This window comes from Mytilinidion resinicola (genome assembly GCF_010093595.1).
Source record: "Mytilinidion resinicola strain CBS 304.34 unplaced genomic scaffold BDZ99scaffold_8, whole genome shotgun sequence".
Taxonomy (NCBI): Eukaryota; Fungi; Ascomycota; class Dothideomycetes; order Mytilinidiales; family Mytilinidiaceae; genus Mytilinidion; species Mytilinidion resinicola.
Genome location: NW_022985444.1, coordinates 1,427,944 through 1,446,794, shown reverse-complemented (window position 1 = coordinate 1,446,794; position 18,851 = coordinate 1,427,944). Strand labels below are relative to the sequence as shown.

At 52.2% G+C, this 18,851-nt stretch overlaps 7 protein-coding genes across 7 annotated transcripts; 3 read left to right on the top strand and 4 right to left on the bottom strand.

Moving 5' to 3' along the window:
• Positions 1-1,227: 1,227 nt before the first annotated feature.
• BDZ99DRAFT_386542 (uncharacterized protein) lies at positions 1,228-1,680 on the top strand (the record flags this gene model as incomplete). Its single annotated transcript, XM_033715480.1, has 1 exon — positions 1,228-1,680. A coding segment is annotated over one exon (453 nt), but the record flags the coding sequence as incomplete, so codon positions are not given.
• Positions 1,681-2,475: 795 nt separating this feature from the next.
• BDZ99DRAFT_519745 (uncharacterized protein) lies at positions 2,476-3,003 on the top strand (the record flags this gene model as incomplete). Its single annotated transcript, XM_033725444.1, has 1 exon — positions 2,476-3,003. The coding sequence occupies one exon, from the start codon at positions 2,476-2,478 to the stop codon at positions 3,001-3,003; it is 528 nt and encodes a 175-aa protein (XP_033578043.1).
• A 570-nt stretch (positions 3,004-3,573) lies between these two features.
• Positions 3,574-5,232, bottom strand: BDZ99DRAFT_295028 (SGNH hydrolase). Its single transcript, XM_033714129.1, has 3 exons — positions 4,130-5,232; positions 4,006-4,064; positions 3,574-3,947 (listed from the first exon to the last, which is right to left on the bottom strand). Exons 1-3 carry the CDS (start codon positions 5,019-5,021, stop codon positions 3,666-3,668), a joined length of 1,233 nt encoding a protein of 410 aa, XP_033578042.1. The 5' UTR covers positions 5,022-5,232; the 3' UTR covers positions 3,574-3,665.
• Positions 5,233-5,389: 157 nt separating this feature from the next.
• On the bottom strand, positions 5,390-7,463 carry BDZ99DRAFT_508420 (MFS general substrate transporter; the record flags this gene model as incomplete). The annotated part of the gene is made up of 2 exons (XM_033724325.1): positions 5,390-6,871; positions 6,922-7,463. 2 exons carry the CDS (start codon positions 7,461-7,463, stop codon positions 5,560-5,562), a joined length of 1,854 nt encoding a protein of 617 aa, XP_033578041.1. The 3' UTR covers positions 5,390-5,559.
• A 1,637-nt stretch (positions 7,464-9,100) lies between these two features.
• On the bottom strand, positions 9,101-10,547 carry BDZ99DRAFT_385727 (acyltransferase-domain-containing protein; the record flags this gene model as incomplete). The annotated part of the gene is made up of 4 exons (XM_033715445.1): positions 9,101-9,503; positions 9,559-10,004; positions 10,054-10,297; positions 10,348-10,547. The coding sequence occupies 4 exons, from the start codon at positions 10,545-10,547 to the stop codon at positions 9,101-9,103; spliced, it is 1,293 nt and encodes a 430-aa protein (XP_033578040.1).
• A 930-nt stretch (positions 10,548-11,477) lies between these two features.
• On the top strand, positions 11,478-12,674 carry BDZ99DRAFT_519741 (NADH kinase-like protein POS5; the record flags this gene model as incomplete). The annotated part of the gene is made up of 1 exon (XM_033725443.1): positions 11,478-12,674. The coding sequence occupies one exon, from the start codon at positions 11,478-11,480 to the stop codon at positions 12,672-12,674; it is 1,197 nt and encodes a 398-aa protein (XP_033578039.1).
• Positions 12,675-13,297: 623 nt separating this feature from the next.
• BDZ99DRAFT_386219 (E3 ubiquitin-protein ligase-like protein bre1) lies at positions 13,298-15,742 on the bottom strand (the record flags this gene model as incomplete). The annotated part of the gene is made up of 5 exons (XM_033715462.1): positions 13,298-13,471; positions 13,524-15,151; positions 15,220-15,280; positions 15,338-15,481; positions 15,557-15,742. The coding sequence occupies 5 exons, from the start codon at positions 15,740-15,742 to the stop codon at positions 13,298-13,300; spliced, it is 2,193 nt and encodes a 730-aa protein (XP_033578038.1).
• Between the last annotated feature and the right edge of the window lie 3,109 nt (positions 15,743-18,851).

Genomic DNA, 18,851 nt, shown 5'->3' with positions numbered 1-18,851 from the left:
AAAAATCGCTTTGCTTCTGAGTGCGGGTATCTTTAAAAGCAGGAGAGAGGTGTCCATCTTTAACAAGAACGAAGTTGTGGTCCCAGGGTGTTGTGGCTGAGTCATGTGGCTGTGTAAATACGAACCAACCGTGCCAACTTATCTTCTCCCCCTCCTAGCACCGTATCCCCTGTCTGTAAGCAAAATCACTCAGAATGCTCACCTACAACTCACCTCCCTGTTTAAACTCCGTTAAGCAAACTAATTAGAGCACATGCGGACTCATCCTTCGCGCATATTCCACTTTTGGTTTAAAGGTTTAGTCGTGGGCCTATCAAATCAAGCCACCTTTTATTGGTCTCAGCTGCGTGATGCACCCTGCTCGCCTTGAACAGGCCTCTAGATGGAACCTGCGGGGCCGCATATGAAGATCCCTTAGGATTTCCACGGTTCCTTAGGTATAGTCTATGGAATCATGGGAACTCATGGGTCCCTAGAGGGCGCGGGACTCATGGAATTCTATAAGGTGCGGTTCTATCTAGAGGCCTGGCCCTGGCATTTTAACCTCTTCACTACAAACTGTCACGGTATTGACTTACGGCTCCCCTTCGGCTTCCCAATCGTCAATCCCTTGACTCCTTACGCGCTCCGTGCGCCACGCGCCCGTCCTTTCTGTCCCGTTCCGTCCTGTCCCTTTTCTGCCCCTGCTCCGTTTGTAAATAGGCCGACGTCCTGCCCCTCCTTTAATTCTCTATCTTAACGTCTTGTACCCACCACGGTAGTAGCACGTAGTTATCTTTATTTTTCAAATCTAATACTTATCTATCTCGCGTTCGAATAACTGATACATCGTCATCGTGACAGCCAGAGGTATACGAGAGGGAACCAGCTTAAGGGTATGGGAATTAAGAAAATATAAACAGACGTGTTGTTAGTAAAGATAGTAACCCACGCCTACAGTTTTGTTTTTGTTGTTGATTATAAGCCCCGTATGTAGACAAGATGTAAAAAGAGCTCCACTTGCTGTATTAGATGAGAACATTACGGAGGTTCCCTTCAAAAGTTTCTGCCGCGCTAAAAACGCCATGGCGCACGCTAGACGTTAGCCTACGCCACAAACCGTCTAGCCCCTTCCTATACGGGCCTAGCGCCAACGAAAATCCGCCACGTCAATGCCAAGAAACCCCTCCATCACCTGTACACTCCACTTTCTGATTTGATTCTCGTCCACCACTGTGCCAATAAACTATGTACGACAATGCTACAAGGGCGCAAGCCCTTACGCTTAAGGCTATGAATGTTCCTTCTGACCAAATTACTGCCATCACTGGCATGTCAGAGCGCACGATTCGGGACGTTTGGAAGAGGGCCATAGATCGCGGCTGGAACCCCCAACAATCGCTTAAAGTTCTTGACATATACGTGCAAGATGCACCTCGCTCTGGCCGGCCGACTGTACAAACCCCAAGGAAGATTGCAAAGATGGAGAAGTTAATTACTAAGAGCAGAGCTGGAAGGGAATTAAATACTTACCAGCTTGCAGAAGAGGTGGGAATCTCAGCCACGACTGCATGGCGCATTCTTCGCCGCCACCTTAACATGCGGAAGACAAAACCTACACGGAAACCTGGGCTACAGAAGTGGATGAAGCAGGAACGATTACAGTGGTGCCTTGACTATCAACACTGGACTCTTAAGGACTGGAAGAATGTTATCTGGAGCAACGAGACGGCCTTTGTAGTTGGCCAGCGCCGTGGAGGATATTGTATCTGGCGTCGGTTAAACGAACAGTTCTTGCGCACAATTATACGAGAACGCTGGAAAGGATACTCAGAGTTTATATTCTGGGGCTGCTTCTCTTATAATCGCAAGGGCCCTTGCCATATCTGGCACCCAGAAATAAAGGCTGAACGCGCTGCAGTAGACAAAGATCTCGCCGAGCTTAACAAAACTATTGAGCCTATTGCACGGGCAGAGTGGGAGCTAGAGAATCCTCTATCGCGCCTTGGGGCAACACGCAACCGCCCAGGCAGGAAGCCGAAGTGGCAGTTTACACAGGATACTGGAAAGCTTACAAGAGGCAGTGGAACAGGCGTTGATTGGTATCGCTACAAGAAGGAGATCTTAGAGAAGAAGCTTATCCCATTTGCCCAGCACTGCGCGCGCGATCGGCAGGGTACAATTGTACAGGAAGATCGTGCTCCTGCGCACGTACATCATCACCAAACAACTGTCTACGCCGCTGCTAAGGTCCAACAACTTCTCTGGGTTGCAAATTCCCCAGATCTCAACGCGATAGAGCCTGCCTGGCCTTACCTTAAGCGCACAACTACAAAGAAGGGCGCGCCAAAGTCTAGGGCACAAGGAGATAAGCGGTGGCGGCAGAGCTGGAAGGATATGGAGCAATAGCGCTGCCAGGCCTGGATTCAACGGATTCCACGACATATCCAAGAGATAATTAGGCTTGAGGGGGGCAATAAGTATAGAGAGGGCGCTATGGAGAAGACTCGCCATTTGAAGCGCCCAGACAACTGGGCAGATGTTAACAATGACAACAACAACGACAACAACGACAACGACAACGACGACGACAACAACAACTGGGTAGATGTTGATAACAATAAGGGCACTAAGGACGCTGAGCAATCACCAGAGGCTGCATCAAGGAAGAAGAAACACAAGGAGCGCGCAGAGGCAGAGCGCCTAGTGGCCCTGACATCTTCAAGACTAGCAGGGGATCAAAAACAGAGCAAAACCCTGCCAAAATCTCGAAAACGAATGCTCGTACGGTCAGGTTCATATCTGCAGAAAATGACCCGTTGGCTGCACAAACGGAGCTGCCATATAGCCTACCTGGCGCGCCGCGCCGTACGCGCTCAGCTACTAGGGCAGCAGCGAACCAGACTCATTAAACTGGTGGAGCTACACCAAATATACGAGTCTCGGAGGGGGCAGGAGAGGTTATCAAGTAGCTACATAGTTGTGTGCCGAGCTGGTGGCGTTTGGTGGCGTATTGAGGCTTAAGCCACATTTTTTAGCGCGGCAGAAACTTTTGAAGAGAACCTCTGTACTTCCTATAGAAATCTGGGGTAGAGACCCAAGAAAACCCAGTAAACTCTAAATCTATCGCCTTCCCAATAGGCCTCACACCTGCCTCCTTCCGTACCACTCTCGAAAGGGATCGAGCTTGTCATCGCTGCATGCATCCTTTTGAGCGCTCGCCTGCTCTGCTTTTCGCTTGGATATGTCACCGTTGTTCTCGTCATTGGTACGGATAGAGCGCTCTGTCGTATAAGCAGAATTCGCGACTAGAAGTTTTCGAACAGATACATGTTCAATCTGGATGTCAGGGCAATAACGCGACCGCTGAGATACCCCTGGTGTTTGGAATTGCTGTAGATGTCATGCGGGACGGGTTCAGTTCCCGTGGTGTTCCGTAGCCAAAAAACCTGCAATGAATGGTCGGAGAACACGAGCAGCCTAGATAGCACTTCAGCACTCATTCGTTGGTGAGTCCTAGTCCTCTAAAGCTGAGCTGCGTGCGTCTGGTACTCGACCACATTCTATGCCGCAGGGAGTTTGTTGAAGATGCAGCCTAGAAACATGGAAGCGTTCGAAGTTAGTCCGAATCAATCTTTCTCTCGGAGCAATGAGACATTTTGAGCGAAATCTTGGGTCACGATAGCTCAGTCATCTCTAGAAGCGTAGCCTTCAACTGTCTCTGACGCTGAGATCTTCGACGCAGTCTCCGCTAGCTTGCTCATCAGAAGGTGAGCAATGAGCAGATGCCCGGCTGGTCGAAGATGGAATACGCGTTTCCAGAAATCCGGAAGGAGCCAGCTGACGGTATCTCCTATCACTTGTCTTCCTCCCTTTTTATCCGCATCGAGTTCGACTTCCTCGTCTGGACCAAATTTCCAATCCGGATGCTCTTGTAACGTTTTGTTCGTCCACTCGACAATGTCACTCTGCAACATGCATGTTAGCTGAGATGCTCCAGCAACGCAAAGACCACGGCTTTCTCACCTCGAAGGACCCCTTTGGAACGTCGTCTCCAGCGTGATGTAGCGCTGTGCTGTTATCGCCTGAATTCCATAGATTAGCATCTACCAGTAAAAGGCAGAACGAATTATTTAGTAAGAATATATACCTGTGTCAACTGTCTTCCACTCGTAGAAACACAGACCATTGCGGTTCGGGTCTGGTTCTATGACTCCAGCTTCGCAGAATCGACCCTTGTTCTCTGCCACAAAGCTATCGTAATCAACGAATATGACCTGATCACCGGCTTTATGGACGGCCTCCTCGATCTTCTTGTTCACTGCCTGGACCATATCGTTCATGATCTTGCGGCGCTCTAGGGTTAGAAATTGCTTGGCGGATTGGCTTTCGTAGCTCCAAACAGCCCAAGTGACATTATCGCAGATTTCATCGTCGGTGGCAAAGAATCTGGCATATCCAGTGTAGTAGATCTTGCCGTGGCCCTTGTTTAATTTAGGTTTCAGCACGTCCAAGAGCGCAGTGAGGTTGCCGGACAAGTCGTTCTCGATCTTCGACCATGTTTCGTTTAGAGCGTCTTCGCAGGCGTCGGTCTTCGACATGAAGAATTGGTAAATGCACTGGTTCATGATAATGCTCAGGCCGACGTCATTGCCACCTGCAGAGACCGTAATGACGTCCAGGTCGTCGTCAAGGGCTGATGCCTGCTTTACCAAGACCTCTTCGGAGGTAGCCCCCGAGCAGGCGAGATACTGATGAGTTCGATTCGGATTTTCTCCGAGGAAGCCGTTCGAATTCAAGAGCGAAGGGTACGAATGATCATAGCGAGAGCAGGACCAGTCGATACGGTTACCGGCACCCAGGCCTGCTGCGTAAGAATCTCCAATAGAAGCAAAGCTGCGGACCCAGGAGTACTGTCGAAGAGGTTGGGGTGAGTTGTGTTTTGTGTTCAGAGGAACTTGCTCCTTCGCCCATGTTACATTGCACGACGTCGCTAGAACTAGAGCGACGACATGACATAGACGGAACTGGGAGAAGAACATCTCGAGATAACAAGAGCCAAGTCGGGATACCTCCAAGGAACGATGGAGTCGTGACAAAGCAGGTTTGTTGAATGAAGATAGCAGAGCTCAGGTCACTGAAGGCCCTCACTACCTTAGGGCGGTTGATGCGTCCGTGAAGTTTACAGATGAGAGGCAGTGGACGAGCTGGATAAAGATGTGCTTACGTTGGCACGTGGCTGGATGCCTGCTGTTGAAGTGCCTTTGACGACGTCGGAGTTGGCGCGTGGCCCCACCCCCTCTGTGTTGATCACAAGTCCCACAGCGGAGTTTACCAAATGGTATATAGCCTTTTGAGGATAGTGTCAGTTCAAATAAAACCATTTCTTACACGGTGGCAGCGAAATAGTGTTAGGAAGCATGTTGCATATTAATACTATGTAAATCCATAACCCAAAAACCCTCAAACGCCTCGCTAAACGCAGTTCCAATGCTGATATCCCACCCGCTAAGATCCTTAAAAGGTTCATTTATCCCTCAGACAGATCTCTTGGTCTTCGTAAACTCTCGCAATGAATACTTATTTGGCGGAGAATCGACTCCTTGCCCTCAACTGGGCACCATAGAAGTAGAGCACATACACTCCTACGACACACCCACAGGTCAGCCCAGCCACTAAGCTCACACCGGGTCCCACGCCCAGATTCCTGTAGAGCGGGCTAGAGAAATGAATAGCACCAGCTGCGAGAGTGCTCCGGATGAAATCGTTGCCTGCAAACAAGCTGGCTGCGTATTGCGGGTACGTGATGGGCAAGTACAAGAAGATGCACTGGATGATGAGGAAGATACCGATAGTGAAGATGCTAATACCAATAACGGACACGATCCAATGGATGTTGGGGTCGCTGGTCCAGCCAAATATGAATAAGCCGATCGGCAGCAGAAACGTTACGAAGAGCGCTGGGATGAGGCGACGTTCCGGAGCTCCTAGGCCGTAGGTGCGGATATCAGGCTCAACGATGTAGTATATGTAGCTCCAGTAAGCTGCAATGGCGATTATAACTCCAACGGTGATGGACAGGAAAGTGAGTCCCTGCTGGCCAAGATTGAAGCCATACATGCCGTTATAGACAAGAGGGAACGCTTCGAAGAAGCTATAATAGATGCCATAGATCAAAGCTGTATAAACGGCCGTGAAGGCAATGGCCGGGTCAAACAGCATGAGCTGCATAGGTCGCCACAGGGCCTCGACGACAATGTCGCGAGAGGATAGGTTTGCTTGATCAATCTCGCTCTGGCTCTTGAGGTTCGGGTTGCCTGTTAGCGTCCGCAGGCGTGAAGCTCGGCGGAGGAGAATGTTGGAAGGAGATGTCTCTGGGAGAGCGAAGAAGAGAAGAATCCAAATCGGACCAGCGAGCCAGACCATCTCCCAGAGGGACCATCGCCAGTTCTCCGCTGAAACACTGAAACCGCTGATTATGGGACCAAGAGCTGGTCCAGAAGTCGCAGCGAGAGCCCATAGCGAGAGGGCGTATGGTAGCTTGATGAGCGAGTACATGTCCTGTAGTGTAGCGCCGCCGGTAGCCAGAGAAGGGCTGCCAAAGAACCCTTGGAGGAAGCGAAGAATGATGAGGCCTGCAAAGTTGTCGACGACTGCCGTGGGGATACACAATATAACGAATATTGCGAAAGTTATCATATATGGTGGATTTCGGCCGATGATGGGAATCTCGCTCATAGGCGAGAAGACGAGGGGGCCAATACCGTATGCCAGGACATACATAGACAGACCCAGGGCGGCCTGTTGCTGGGAAACTCCGAAGCGCTCCATAACTCCCAATTCGCTAGGAGCGTAGATTGCGGAGCCCATGTAGAATGCGAGAGTGTAGAGACTATTCGCGTTAGAGGCTGTACTTTGGGCATTTGAAGCTCACAAACTTACTATATCTGCAATGAGACAAAAGCTTTTTTGCCAAAGGACCAGTTCTGTGGGTTCTCCTCATCATCCGTGGTGTACCAGTCTACGAGAATCGTGCCGTCATCTAGCCTTTCTGGCGCGATTGGAAGAATGGGTCCCCTCTCCAAAGTCGCGATTGAGAATTGCTGCTCAAGATCGGCTTGAGTATGAGACGTTGAAAGGGCCGTCCTTGTCCCGAGTCGCGATAGGCCAGTGCGATTTGTTGTCATCGTGCCTGCAGTCTTCCTCTTTTCTAAGTCGATTGTGTCGTCATCCTCGTCGTCGTCTGATTCTCTTGTCGCCTTAGGCTCCAGCTTGAGAGCAGTTCCGGGCTCTACTAGAACCACTTCTTCGGTGGGCAGAGCCTCTGGTGCTGATACGGGGAGGGGTTGAGCGCCGTCACTGAATCTTGCGTATGTTGACGGCAGCAGAAAGTCGGCCATTTCTTCGGGGTACTGTAGGGCTTTTTTCTTGGTGACCCATCTGATAATCTGCCCAACGGGGGCGTCCCTGATAAGGGCGGACATCTTCAGTTAAGTTTGTGAGGAACAACCGAATATTGAGATAGAGTATGTGACTGATTTAGAACGGGGTAGTGTAGAGGTATGATGAGAGTAGTGGAGGCAGGAGTGTGAGGAGGACTTGAAATGTTGATGATGAGACATGATGGATAGGACAGACATATATACACATGCTCCTACCGGCGTTTACAATCACCTCTACTGCTACTCACACGGAGTTTGGCATTTACACAAGCATGCAGTGTTGCGAAGACAGTCAGCCGTCGGTTTCCAAGCACCAAGGATTTAGCCAGGAAGCGGGAGAACACGAAAAGCTTAACGCTATCTCGATGCCTCGCAATTGGCGGGTTCTCTCTGTGCGGACACAAATTGAACCGGTCTGAGTTGGTGCTGCTGCAGACAACGCCGCGCATGATGGATTACGCAGCAAGGGCGTCTTCCAAATCGGCAACAAGCTCCCCGTTGCACGCTAAGATCTCTCCCTCCTTCCGGCGATGAAAAGTATGTAATCACAACAGCCAGCCGACGTCATCGCCGTGGCACGAGAATTTGTCCGAGCGTGTCTCAACACCATGATTTGACGCATATTCGTCGCTTCACGGAACTCTGTAGAATTTCGACGGACCAGCCCTAAGGACACCGCTCGTCCTTTGTAACTCAACATGGTCATCCCGTGCTCTCGCATGCCGATGCGCAATCTTGCACAATGCGCTGGCACCTGGAAGATGCTTCATGGCTCCGTATCATATGTCAGACCTCCACATGCTGGCATACCTACGGAATGTAAATGCTACTCCCGACTTCTAGCGGCGAGCTGTTAGCATCGCATTCTCCTAAAGGGAATGGAACAGAGTTTAGACATCCACAGTGCATAGGTCGCAGAATCTGATCGACGCCTGGTGTAAGCATGATTCATACAACCAAACCGAGAAAAGTTCTTCAGTGGTCCAGATAGCCGGAGATCTTGAGATCTTGAGATCTAATGCGGTCATCGCTAGCCAAAATCTGAATATTGAGTCATCGGATGAGGGGTTTAGCGTGAAATGCTCAGATCTGTAAGCTACTTCGTAAGAGTTTTGCTTGGGGGTGACTGTAACAAAATTACAAAATTACAGTATCGACGATAAATTGCGCACTGAGGTACTGGTGGGGATAGTCCCCATATCCTGACTCACTGATACTTCGCCCGTGACTTCCAAGTGTCTATTCTATATGAGGTAGTGAGTCTCCACTAGCTGACCGAATCTGCTTGTCAAATAGTAGAACACGCCGTTTATAGACGTAGAACTGTAGGCTCAATTTGCAGTAAAGTCCGTAGGCCCTGCTTTTGTTTTCTCCGTATACGCCTCGTCACAGATTTGTGCACCATCTTTCGCCACTACTCATGGTGCCTTACAATATGTTCAAAATCTGCGATAGCCCACGCTTCTCGGTTGTGTACACAACTCTACAGTGAGAAAGTGTACTGTCATAACAGAGGAATATCAGGTGCAGCTCGGGTATAATGCAGCCACATCACAAAACGCATTGAATGATAAAAAAACCGATACCTGAGCGATGCCACTAACCAGAGCATGCCCTTGTATGCTGCCTCTACGCTTTCTACCTAGGTCCAAACCAGCCTGCCGTATGTCTTGATAGTGCTAGCTCCCGAAGATTCCGCGAACGAACATTCGCCATATCTTTCCAAGCACGTTTATTACCAAGAGTAGAGCCGCACCAGGAAGGAATATCTGTAGAAATTCCAAGGGATTTGCTGTTCGGACCTCTGTCTCGATATGTCCGGCACCCTTGACTTCCTTGGTACCATCCGGGGATGGCCCAGCTTCGTCGTCGGCGGGGAAGCGGCCGGTCTGGACGAAGTGTTCCAAGAGCTGATCCTTTTCAATCCAACGCTGCAGGACCCACTTCTCGAATTCTTTAGTGTCATCCATGGGGATCGAGGATGTGGCGAACCGTCGCCAATGCATATTAACCGACTTTGGAGGCCGACCTTGGAAGTACGTTGAGCGGAGGGTAAAAATATCTTGTCCGAATTGACCGCGACTGTGGCTGCATTAACGCTACTGCCGAAAGTCTGAATTGAATGCGCGTAGCTTACGGAACGCCCTCGTATGTCACCGTACAGTCATACACCCAGTCTACCGTGTTCCTCATCTCTCGGAGACAAAACAGTAGCCCCGTACTGCGGGGTAATAGGGCATGTTGTAGGTCAGGGATTCCATTCTTTTCTGCCCATTTAGCGCTCGAGTTTCTACCGTTGTTTGACAGATTAGTGCCCTCAGGAAAGATGAGCAGCCACATGGGATCGAGCTCCTGGCTCCCGGAGAGCATGCCACCGTGCTTGCTATTGAGCTTCTGCAAGCGGTGCTTGAACCGTGGCTTATCTGTTGACCATTTCCGCGTCAGAAATATGAATCCGTAGAACATCATGCCCTGCCCAATCACGGGGATCCACTTGATGGACTCTTTAAGAATAATGTAGATGTGTCCGTGCATTTTAGCGGTGTAGGCTATCCACCACAAGTATAGCCAGTCAGTATATATCTGATTCAGTTAGACCGATGACTTCAACGAGACAAGCGAGCCGCCGAACCTGGTGGTTTGCGATGAGGACTATGCGCTCTGGGAAGTCACACTCTATCCGGCCATCCGCGGTCTGGCGCAGCTGTCCTCGCACGCTTTTGTCTCCGCTTATTCGCACAGTCGTAGGACTCCACCACTGGGTCATGGTGGTGATGACCAGGCCAAAGTGCTGCTTGGTCATGGCCATCCAGGCGTAGTATAGATCTCTATCGTAGAAATAAAGGGGAGCTCCAAGGAGCTGAGAGACAAGAATGCTGAGCCCTGGCATTAGCGTGCTGGACGACGTTAGCTCAAGATCACGCACCAGACGCAGCATCCGTTGAAGTACGCTGCAAACAACGCCATACGTAGCGCCTGTTTATATGTGCCATGTTTGATGGCTCCTCCAGGGTGCAGCTCGCCACTCTTGATCTTCTCTGCGGTGCCGTTCGTTGCGGCGCCGTTCTCTGCCTTGGGCGTCACGGAAGCGGCGGGGTATCTCTGTCTTAGGTCGTTGGTCGCCATGGTAGGTTATAAGAGGGTAGGAATGCGAAGGAGGGCGTTGGAAAGGCGGTCTAAGGTTAGGATATAGGTGACCGTCGAGGTGGTGGTAGGATCGAGATCGCGTGGCAGCTCTGGAGCCAGCTTTGGAGAGAATAAGCCGCGGAGGCGGGCTGAGTCAAGTGCCCCAGGCTCAGCACGCGTGCTAGGATGAAGTCAGAGCGGGGAAGAGGATAGGTGTCTGAAGTCGTGAATTTCGATCATGCTGCGGGAGGAAGCTCGCAATGAGGGCTGGTTCCAAGGCTTGGTCGTGCTTGCGGTGGACGAGCTCGCCAGGCAGAAGAACACATGCGCGGAGACGCGGGGTGGTGTCGCCGGAGGAGAGCGGCGGGCCCTTTAAGAGACGCGGCACGACGACAACAGGTCGGTGAATTGCTTTCCTGGGACATAAACCGAAACATGCTGCAAGACGCGGCGCAACACCTCAGACCACGTCACGCGGACTGACTGGAGCTCTGGCGTCCGATATGACCTCTTGCACCGACCCTGTGCCTGCGTTTGACCGCGGCAGCAGCTTCATGTGCCGGGAGCGACTAAAATGCTTGATTTTTAGAACACCAGCACGGCGATTCGTCAAGGGGAGCTTGGGCCAGCACCGCGACAGACGTCAACTCAAAAAGTCTACCTAATCTTCATACACCCGTCAGAGGCTATCGCGACATGCCTATCTAACCGCAGGTAGTTACTGGAGAGCAATCTTCACGTCGGCCAGCATCTCGTGTGTTTTTGCTTTTTCATCTTTGGTCCGCCATTTGAACATTTCCAAGCAGCAGGGTGATAGTCGCATACACCATGAAGTACTTCGTGCCTTGTCGCGTGCTCCCCTGGCGGAGGTCCTTCTCACACAGCAGTTCGCGAAGAGTGATAAGAAACATATCTGAGCTGCCCGCCCGAATGAATCCAAAGTACACCGAAACACGGCAGAACGACCTGCTGTGCCTGCAATGGCCGTCACCACCGCGCAACGTCCTCCTGACCAAGAAGAACAATACCCCTGAGATCACCGAGTCCCTGATCGAATACGCCCAGCACATACACTCTACATACCCGTCTATGAACCTCATCCTCGAGCCGCACGCCGCCGAAGAAGTTCACTCGAAGCTCGGCTTCCCCGTGTACACCACCTCGACGCCCACCCTCCACGATGCGCCCACTCCGACCATACTATCCGACAAGACCGACCTCGTCTCCACCTTAGGCGGTGACGGTACGGTGCTACACGCCTCCTCCCTTTTCGCGCACACGCCCCGTGTCCCGCCGATTCTTTCCTTCGGGATGGGCACGCTGGGCTTCCTTGGGGAATGGAAGTTCAAGGAATATAAGCGCGCCTTCCGCGAAGTCTACATGTCCGGCGCTCACGATGCATATGCCAGCATCGATCAAAAAGACCAATCCGAAGCCACGGACTCAGAAGACCCCAAGGCCTCCCCTACATACGCCTCCATCCGTGGCAAACCCATGGGCGCTGCCCGTCCCGCCCGCATCCTCCTCCGCAATCGCCTCCGCATCTCCGTATTTTCTCCCTCGGGCAAACGCCTGAATAGCTCTGACCCTGCTGCTGGCGATACATATGCCCTAAATGAAGTGATCGTACACCGCGGCTCCTCCCCTCATTTGAAAATAATCGATGTCTTTGTTGGTGGGCGATTCCTGACAGAAGCCGTCGCGGATGGCATGATTATATCCTCCCCCACGGGATCGACGGCCTACTCCCTCTCCAGCGGCGGCAGCATCGTGCACCCGCTCGTTTCGTCACTCCTTTTGACGCCCATCTGTCCGCGGAGTCTTTCGTTCCGTCCACTGGTGCTGCCAGCAAACACGCCCATCACATTGCGCTTGAGCGAGAAGAATAGAGGGCGAGAAGTGGAGGTGAGTGTCGATGGGGTGCGCATTAGTAAAGGAGTAGGCGTTGGCATGGAGGTGCGGGTGCTGGGTGAAGACATCAGGGATAGAAGAAGCGGAGAGTGGTGCGGTGGTGTACCAAGCATCGTCCGTGGCGTAGTGGGAATGGAAGAGAAGGAGGAAGATCACTGGGTCGGCGGGCTTAACGCGTTGCTGAAGTTTAATTACCCTTTTGGAGAAGAAGTTTGAGAGTAGTTGGAATTCGCGTTGTAAGAAGGCGACACGACAGCAAACAGGACAATTGTTCTAGAGTACGACGAACACCCGGATTAAATCAGTTCAACCCTGCTGGATCCTGGAAAGGCACGGGTCGAAAATCCTGACTGGTCAAGTTCATTCACGCGTCTACGGCACAAGCATTGAAGTGCTGTTTAGACATTTTGCTCACATTTGGCGAACCAAGCTTATCTATCCCGATGTCGGCCCCTCTCGAATGTGCCCGTGGAGGAGCTGCAAGCTTGTCATGATGGAACCACGCCAGTAGAATCGTACAACACAAATGCCCGAGGGTGGATCAGCCGAACCACGATGTGCGCTCAAAAAGCCAACAAGCTCGGAACGCCAATCAATCGAAGAAGCCCTAGACTCCAAGCCAAAGAGTCATCTGAAGAAAACAGCCAAGAGAGCTCCCAGTCGGCCGAAGTGAAGATCTGTGGTATAGTATACAAGGACAAAGGGGTGCTTGCAAGAGAGAACAAGTTGCTTTTCGCCTCCATCGGAGTCCAAGCCTTGTGGAGTCCCTTGGCCGGTAACTCCATTCCGTCTGCGCCGTGCCCCGGAATTCCTATGAAAGTTGAGTAGACAGCTAGCTCTCAGAAGTGAACCCGCATGTGATCGTTGGACCCGAAAGACTTTCCGCATTGAGGGCACTTCCTTGACCGCGAAGTGAGTCGTTCGTTCACGCATCCAAAACAGAACAGGTGGCCGCAGGACTTAATGGCCGTGTCCTTGAAGTCCTTCTTGCACACTGCGCACAGAAGCATGGCCTACCAAATCATTAATATAAGAAGAATGTAAAGTAATACTTTTTGAACTCACCCGCATGTGTTTGTCCTCCTCTGATTGATTGCCCATACTCTTCTCTTTCCAAGATTTTGCCTGTCTCTTCGATTCGTCCAACTGGGCCTTTAGCTTTTCGCGCTCCGCTTCAGCTTCTCGTTGGCCGTGTGCGGCGGCCAACTGGGCAGTGGTCTTCGCCTCTACAACCTTCTTCAATTCTGTGATCTGTGATGATTGTCCCTCGGTAGTAAGTGAATATTCATTCAACTTTTGCTGCATGACACGATGCTGGTTCGCCATGTCGTCCATTTGGGATTTCATTTCGGCGTTCTGCTTCTCGACCTTGTCCAAGAGGGATCGACTGAGGGCTTCCGCCTCTTTCAGAGAAGCAATGACTTCACCATTCTTCATACGTTGCAGCACCAACGACTTGTTTTCAGCTTCCCGTGCCTCCTTGGTCTTCATGGCAGCAAAGTACTTCTGGTCAGCCTTGGACTTATCGGCATTGGCTCGCTCGATCTTTTCAAGTGCGTCCGACTGATCTTTGATTTTCTGACCGGCAATGGCTTGCGCTTTCTTCCAAGCCGCCTCCATAGAAGGCAGTTCGTTGCTCAAGAGCTTATATTGGCTTTCGAGGCTCACGATCTTGCTGCATAGCTGATCGGGTGATAATGCATCCAGTTCGGGAAGGCTTGCCTCGGTCGCCTCTTGCTCCGCCAACTTCAGCCGTAATCTCTCGACCTCTGATTCAAGCGCGGCGATTCGGCTTTCCTTTGCGCTGGTGAGCTCTTTGGTTTGGTTGATTAAAGTCTTGTTTTGATCTTGGCTCGTCTTCATGATGCTATTCTCTGCGATAAGCTCATCTCGGGTATGTCGGACTCGTGTGAGGTTTGCCTCCGCTTGAGCAAGATTGGTTTCGGTCTCGCTGAGCATGATCCGGCTCTCTTCGTCGATCTGGATACGGTATTCGGTTCGCTCAGCTTGCAGCTTCTTAGCTTCTTCGCGCAGTTGATTGTTCGTGGCCTCCAGGTTGTTGATTCGCTTGAGGACATCTTCATGTTGCGACTTGAGAATTTTGAAGAGTTCAGATTTGGCATAGTCGTCATCAGAGAGTCCAGACAGCTTGATAGTCAGGGATGTGACGTGCTCTGTCAGCTTCCTATTCTCCGACTCAAGCTGCTCCAGCTGTTCTTTTCTCTTGACGGACTCAGCTACGGCTTCCTTCTTTTGCGCTTCTAATTCCTCGTTGATACGAGCGCCGCCTTTCACCCCATTGACCTCGACGGGCCCATCCTGGTTAGTAGCAGACGAATCTTCGCGGGTGCTGTTTTGAATCGCCTGGCTTTCCAACTTGGACACCTGAATGCTTTTGGAACGATCCAACTTCTTCTCAGCAATCATGTAGCGATGTGTGGCAGTGTCCATGCGCTCGGACAATTCCTCCTTCTCGGTAGTGATCTGGTGCAGTTCCGCTATGTGCTCTTTTTCCAAGGCCAGTAATTTGGAAATCTTGTCCTGGAGTTGGTGAACGTCGGGCGACGCGGTGGGTAGTTTAGCAAAGAGGTCGGACAGGGCGGACTTTATTTCCTCAGACCGTGCGGACAGATGCTTCTGGAAGGTGTCGGTATCTGCCCAAAGAAGCGAGGAGGGGAAAGGCGTATCAGGAGCTGGAATGCCGTTCGATCAGCGTCTGGCGCTTGATTAATCAAGTCCCAGGGACGGGGAAGGTGCTTACAGCTTTGCGATGCCCCCAGCGAGTGGGTATCATTAGCCAAGATCCGAACTTCGTCAACGAGCTGTGATGCCAGTTAGAATTTCCCGCAGCACAATGAAAGATTTGTAGTAAGACCAACCTGGGAAAACCACGCGTCGATTATGCGGAGGTGGTCATCGTGATATGCTGACCGTTTCTCCATGTTGGCGACTTGGTTCTCGAGCGCAACCTTCTCTCGCTTGTACTCCTTCATTTGCCGTAGGATGGCATCTTTTTGGAACAGCTGTAGTGCGTCGGCATGATTAGTCGAGGGCGCGACGGATGTGATGGGAGGGCGGCTGCGAGAAGGGGGGCGAACCTCGATGTTGAAATCTTTCCAGGGAAGGTCAGCGTCGGGATGCGACCTCGCACCGTTAACAGTAACGGCTTGCCTCTTAGCTGGGGGGACAGACTCGTCGTCGCCCATGGCGGGCCTCTTGCGGTCCTCCATCTTGACGACGTCAAGTTGGGGGGGGACAATGACGGTCCTGGCCTCGAGCCTCATCACCAGAGCCGCAAGGGGGAGATGTGAGGAAGGAAGGGAATGCGCCCAAGGCCCGCGGCGGAGCAGAAGTGGGGAGAGCGCAGCGTCAACGAGTAGATCGTGGTGGAGGGGGAGTGTGAGGTGGTGACAAGGGACTGAGGAGAGGAGAGCGAGGAGAAGCAAGTCGTTCCGCGAGTTGTAAGTGCTTGGCGAAGGCGGCGCTAGGCCCGACTCGGCAGGATTCGCTGAGCAGAAAGTGGCAGTCTACGAATCTGTGATTTCGTCTGATGACTTATTCTGTCCAGCAACACGATCACCTTAGGCTTGTGTACACTTGCCTGCACCGCTTGCGGCCCCCAGGTACGTTACAAGGGTTTGGAAAACGATAGTTTCAACGGGTCTGGTACCTCTTCGGGCCACCTCAAACGGTGTTGAACTGCTTGAGTGTGCCACTTTTCTTCTGCCTAGCGTACCACGGCTGCCGCATGAGTCGTTGAGCACCTGCCCTCTTTCACCCCACCTGCAGGAACAACAGTTCCTCTCTCCAACACGACACTTCCTATGGACCAACACCATGTCATCAGACGCCGCAGCCTCGAAGCCCGATGCCGCCAGCGAGAAGTCACACGCACCCCCGCCAATTAGCACCTTTGGAAGCTCTGTGATCAGTGAGTTTGCTAGAGCTGCCTCACAGCGATACATCTGAGACTGACTTCTTCGCGCAGACAAATCCACCAGGAAATTCGCGCCGAAAGCTATACAGCGACGTCGGCCAGTCGCTCCTCCAGCTCCAGAACTCTCCCAATCCCTCCCAGACCCGTCTGCAGCCTCAACTGTCAATGCTCCGACGCCGCTGCCATCTACCCAGACCGCAGAATCAGAACCGGCAGACAGCCAGAATACTGCTTCCGAAATACAACCCCCGACCATTGCCCTACTACAGGAGACCGCTGCGACTCCAGCGCAGGATACTGTACCTCCAGCACAAGATACCGCGACTCCAGCACGGGCGACTGTGACTCTGGCACAGACTACCGTGGCCCCGACACAGCCTGCAGCGACTTCAGTACAACTCATAGCGAGCCCGGCAAATACACAAGCTCCAATTGACCCGCCAACCCCCTTGACGACGGACACCGTACAATCGAGCACTGCAGCCGCGTCAACGCCTACGGTAGCCACAGATGCAGGTCAAGAACAGCGTAGTGGAGCTAGGCAAGCTAGGAAGTCTCCAGTCCTCTCGCCTGCTGAAGCAGAGGAGGAAGACGATAACGGTGCCGTCTCTCCAAGGCCATCTAAGAGGCACAGGCTCTCCCAGGAGCCACCGCGAGATCGTACATCCGAGGCCACAGAGGGAACCCAAGCGCCCGAAGACACGACCCCCGCAAATCCGCAAGTCGCATCAAATACTCCAGCGCTGTCGCAGCCATCGAATCAAGATGCTACGCCCATCACGACCACGACCACGACCCCTGCTCCTGTGCCCTCACAAGCATCAGAAAGTCGTCCACTACCCACCCCATCACCCTCCGCTGTTACAACTCCCCGATCAGGAGAACCAGCACCACCTTCTCGGGGAGAGACATCTGCCGCGCCAACCCCATTGCCCGCCACGCCCCAATCGGAAACCGCAGGTCCGCTTTCACCTCCAACAGACACAACAGAGCAAGCAACTGGGAGCAAGAAGAGACGGAGGGCTCCAGTAACGCAGCCTACAGCTACTGCAAAACCAAAAGGCAAGAGGACATCAAAGGAGGGTCCAGCACGCGAGGGCGGCGAAGGAGAACATCCAGGCCCTGTGACCAAGAAACCTCGAAAGGTTCGCAAGGACAAAGGAACCAAGAGGAAGGCACCGGCTACCGAGAAGAATGGGGCTGCTGAGGACCCTCGTCCGAAGCCCAAGAGAGTTCGGAAAAAGAGGACCGCCACCGCAGAGACGGAAGATCAGGGAGAAGAAGTCGGGCAAGAAGCGCAACAACGGGGCCGGCGCAAGCGAGTCCCAACGCCTGATGATGCTGAAGATCACGAAGTAGCACCCGATACGACCATGGCTAGCTTAGCCGTCGCAGATACACGACGGGGCAAACTTTCCAACCGGGAGAAACAAATGCGTGAAATAGACTGGGACGAAGTCAAGAAACGCCGAACGGAAAGGGCCCTGCAACTGGCACAGAATGGCGGTGCTAACTCCACAGAGGTTGATGAGCGTCTCGACCAGGCTGCCAATGAGCGAGATGCTGCGAACGACGTGCCTCAATTCACAACGGACGCAGATGGTAATATTGTTCTTAATTCGGACTCTTTGGTCCGAGACCGCCGGGCGGAAGCCGCCCAAGATGAAGATGTTCTAGAGGCAATTGAGGAAGACGACCTCACCAATCGGTTCAACATGGGCAGTCATATCCTTGCGAACCGCCGCGATCCTGCAGAACGCGTAAGGGGCCCGTCAAAGAAGTGGACTATTACCGAGACCAACGAGTTCTACGACGCTTTGACTATATTTGGCACCGATTTCGGCATGGTAGCTACCCTCTTTCCCAACAAAGACCGCCGTTGCATCAAGCAGAAGTTTGTTCGTGAGGAGCGACTGGATCCAGACCGTATCAAAGAAGCCCTTGTTGGGAGGAAAAAGCCCATCGATTTCCATGAATACCTGAAGAGGACTGGCAAAGAGGCCTCTGCGTTCAAGGATCCACGCCAACTTGAGGCAGAATTGAATGAAATTGAGGCACAAAACCAGGCCGAGGTCGAAACTGCGAGGAAAGAGTATGCGGAGATACAGCGCCAGAAGCAGTTGGCTGGAGCTGACGTCTCGGGCGACGAGGGTGGCGAGGGAGTGGAAAATGGGGCAAAGAAGAAGAAAGAGCGACAAAAGAAGAAGCCAAAGGGCCAGCCTGTGGGTGGAGAAGAGCTTGAGATTGTGGAGGAGCTTGAAGATTGATGCATTATGTAGAACAATGAATTACCTTGCGCTTCACATGAGATCAAGTGGTTTGTCAGGCTTCGTGAAACATAAAGTGGCATTCTGTTCTGATACCGTCTGAGGTGGCCTGAAGAGTTAACAGGCTTCTTGAAACTGTTGTTTTCCAGTCCTAAATGGTGTACTAGGGGACCTGAAGCGGTGGTAGGC

Coding starts and splice junctions, on each gene's coding strand:
- BDZ99DRAFT_295028 (XM_033714129.1), bottom strand. CDS start 5,021: ATGTTCTTCTCCCAGTTCCGTCTATGTCATGTCGTCGCTCTAGTTCTA. Junction 4,065..4,129: donor GTGGAAGACAGTTGACACAG/GTATATATTCTT, acceptor TATGGAATTCAG/GCGATAACAGCACAGCGCTA. Junction 3,948..4,005: donor TTCCAAAGGGGTCCTTCGAG/GTGAGAAAGCCG, acceptor TGCATGTTGCAG/AGTGACATTGTCGAGTGGAC.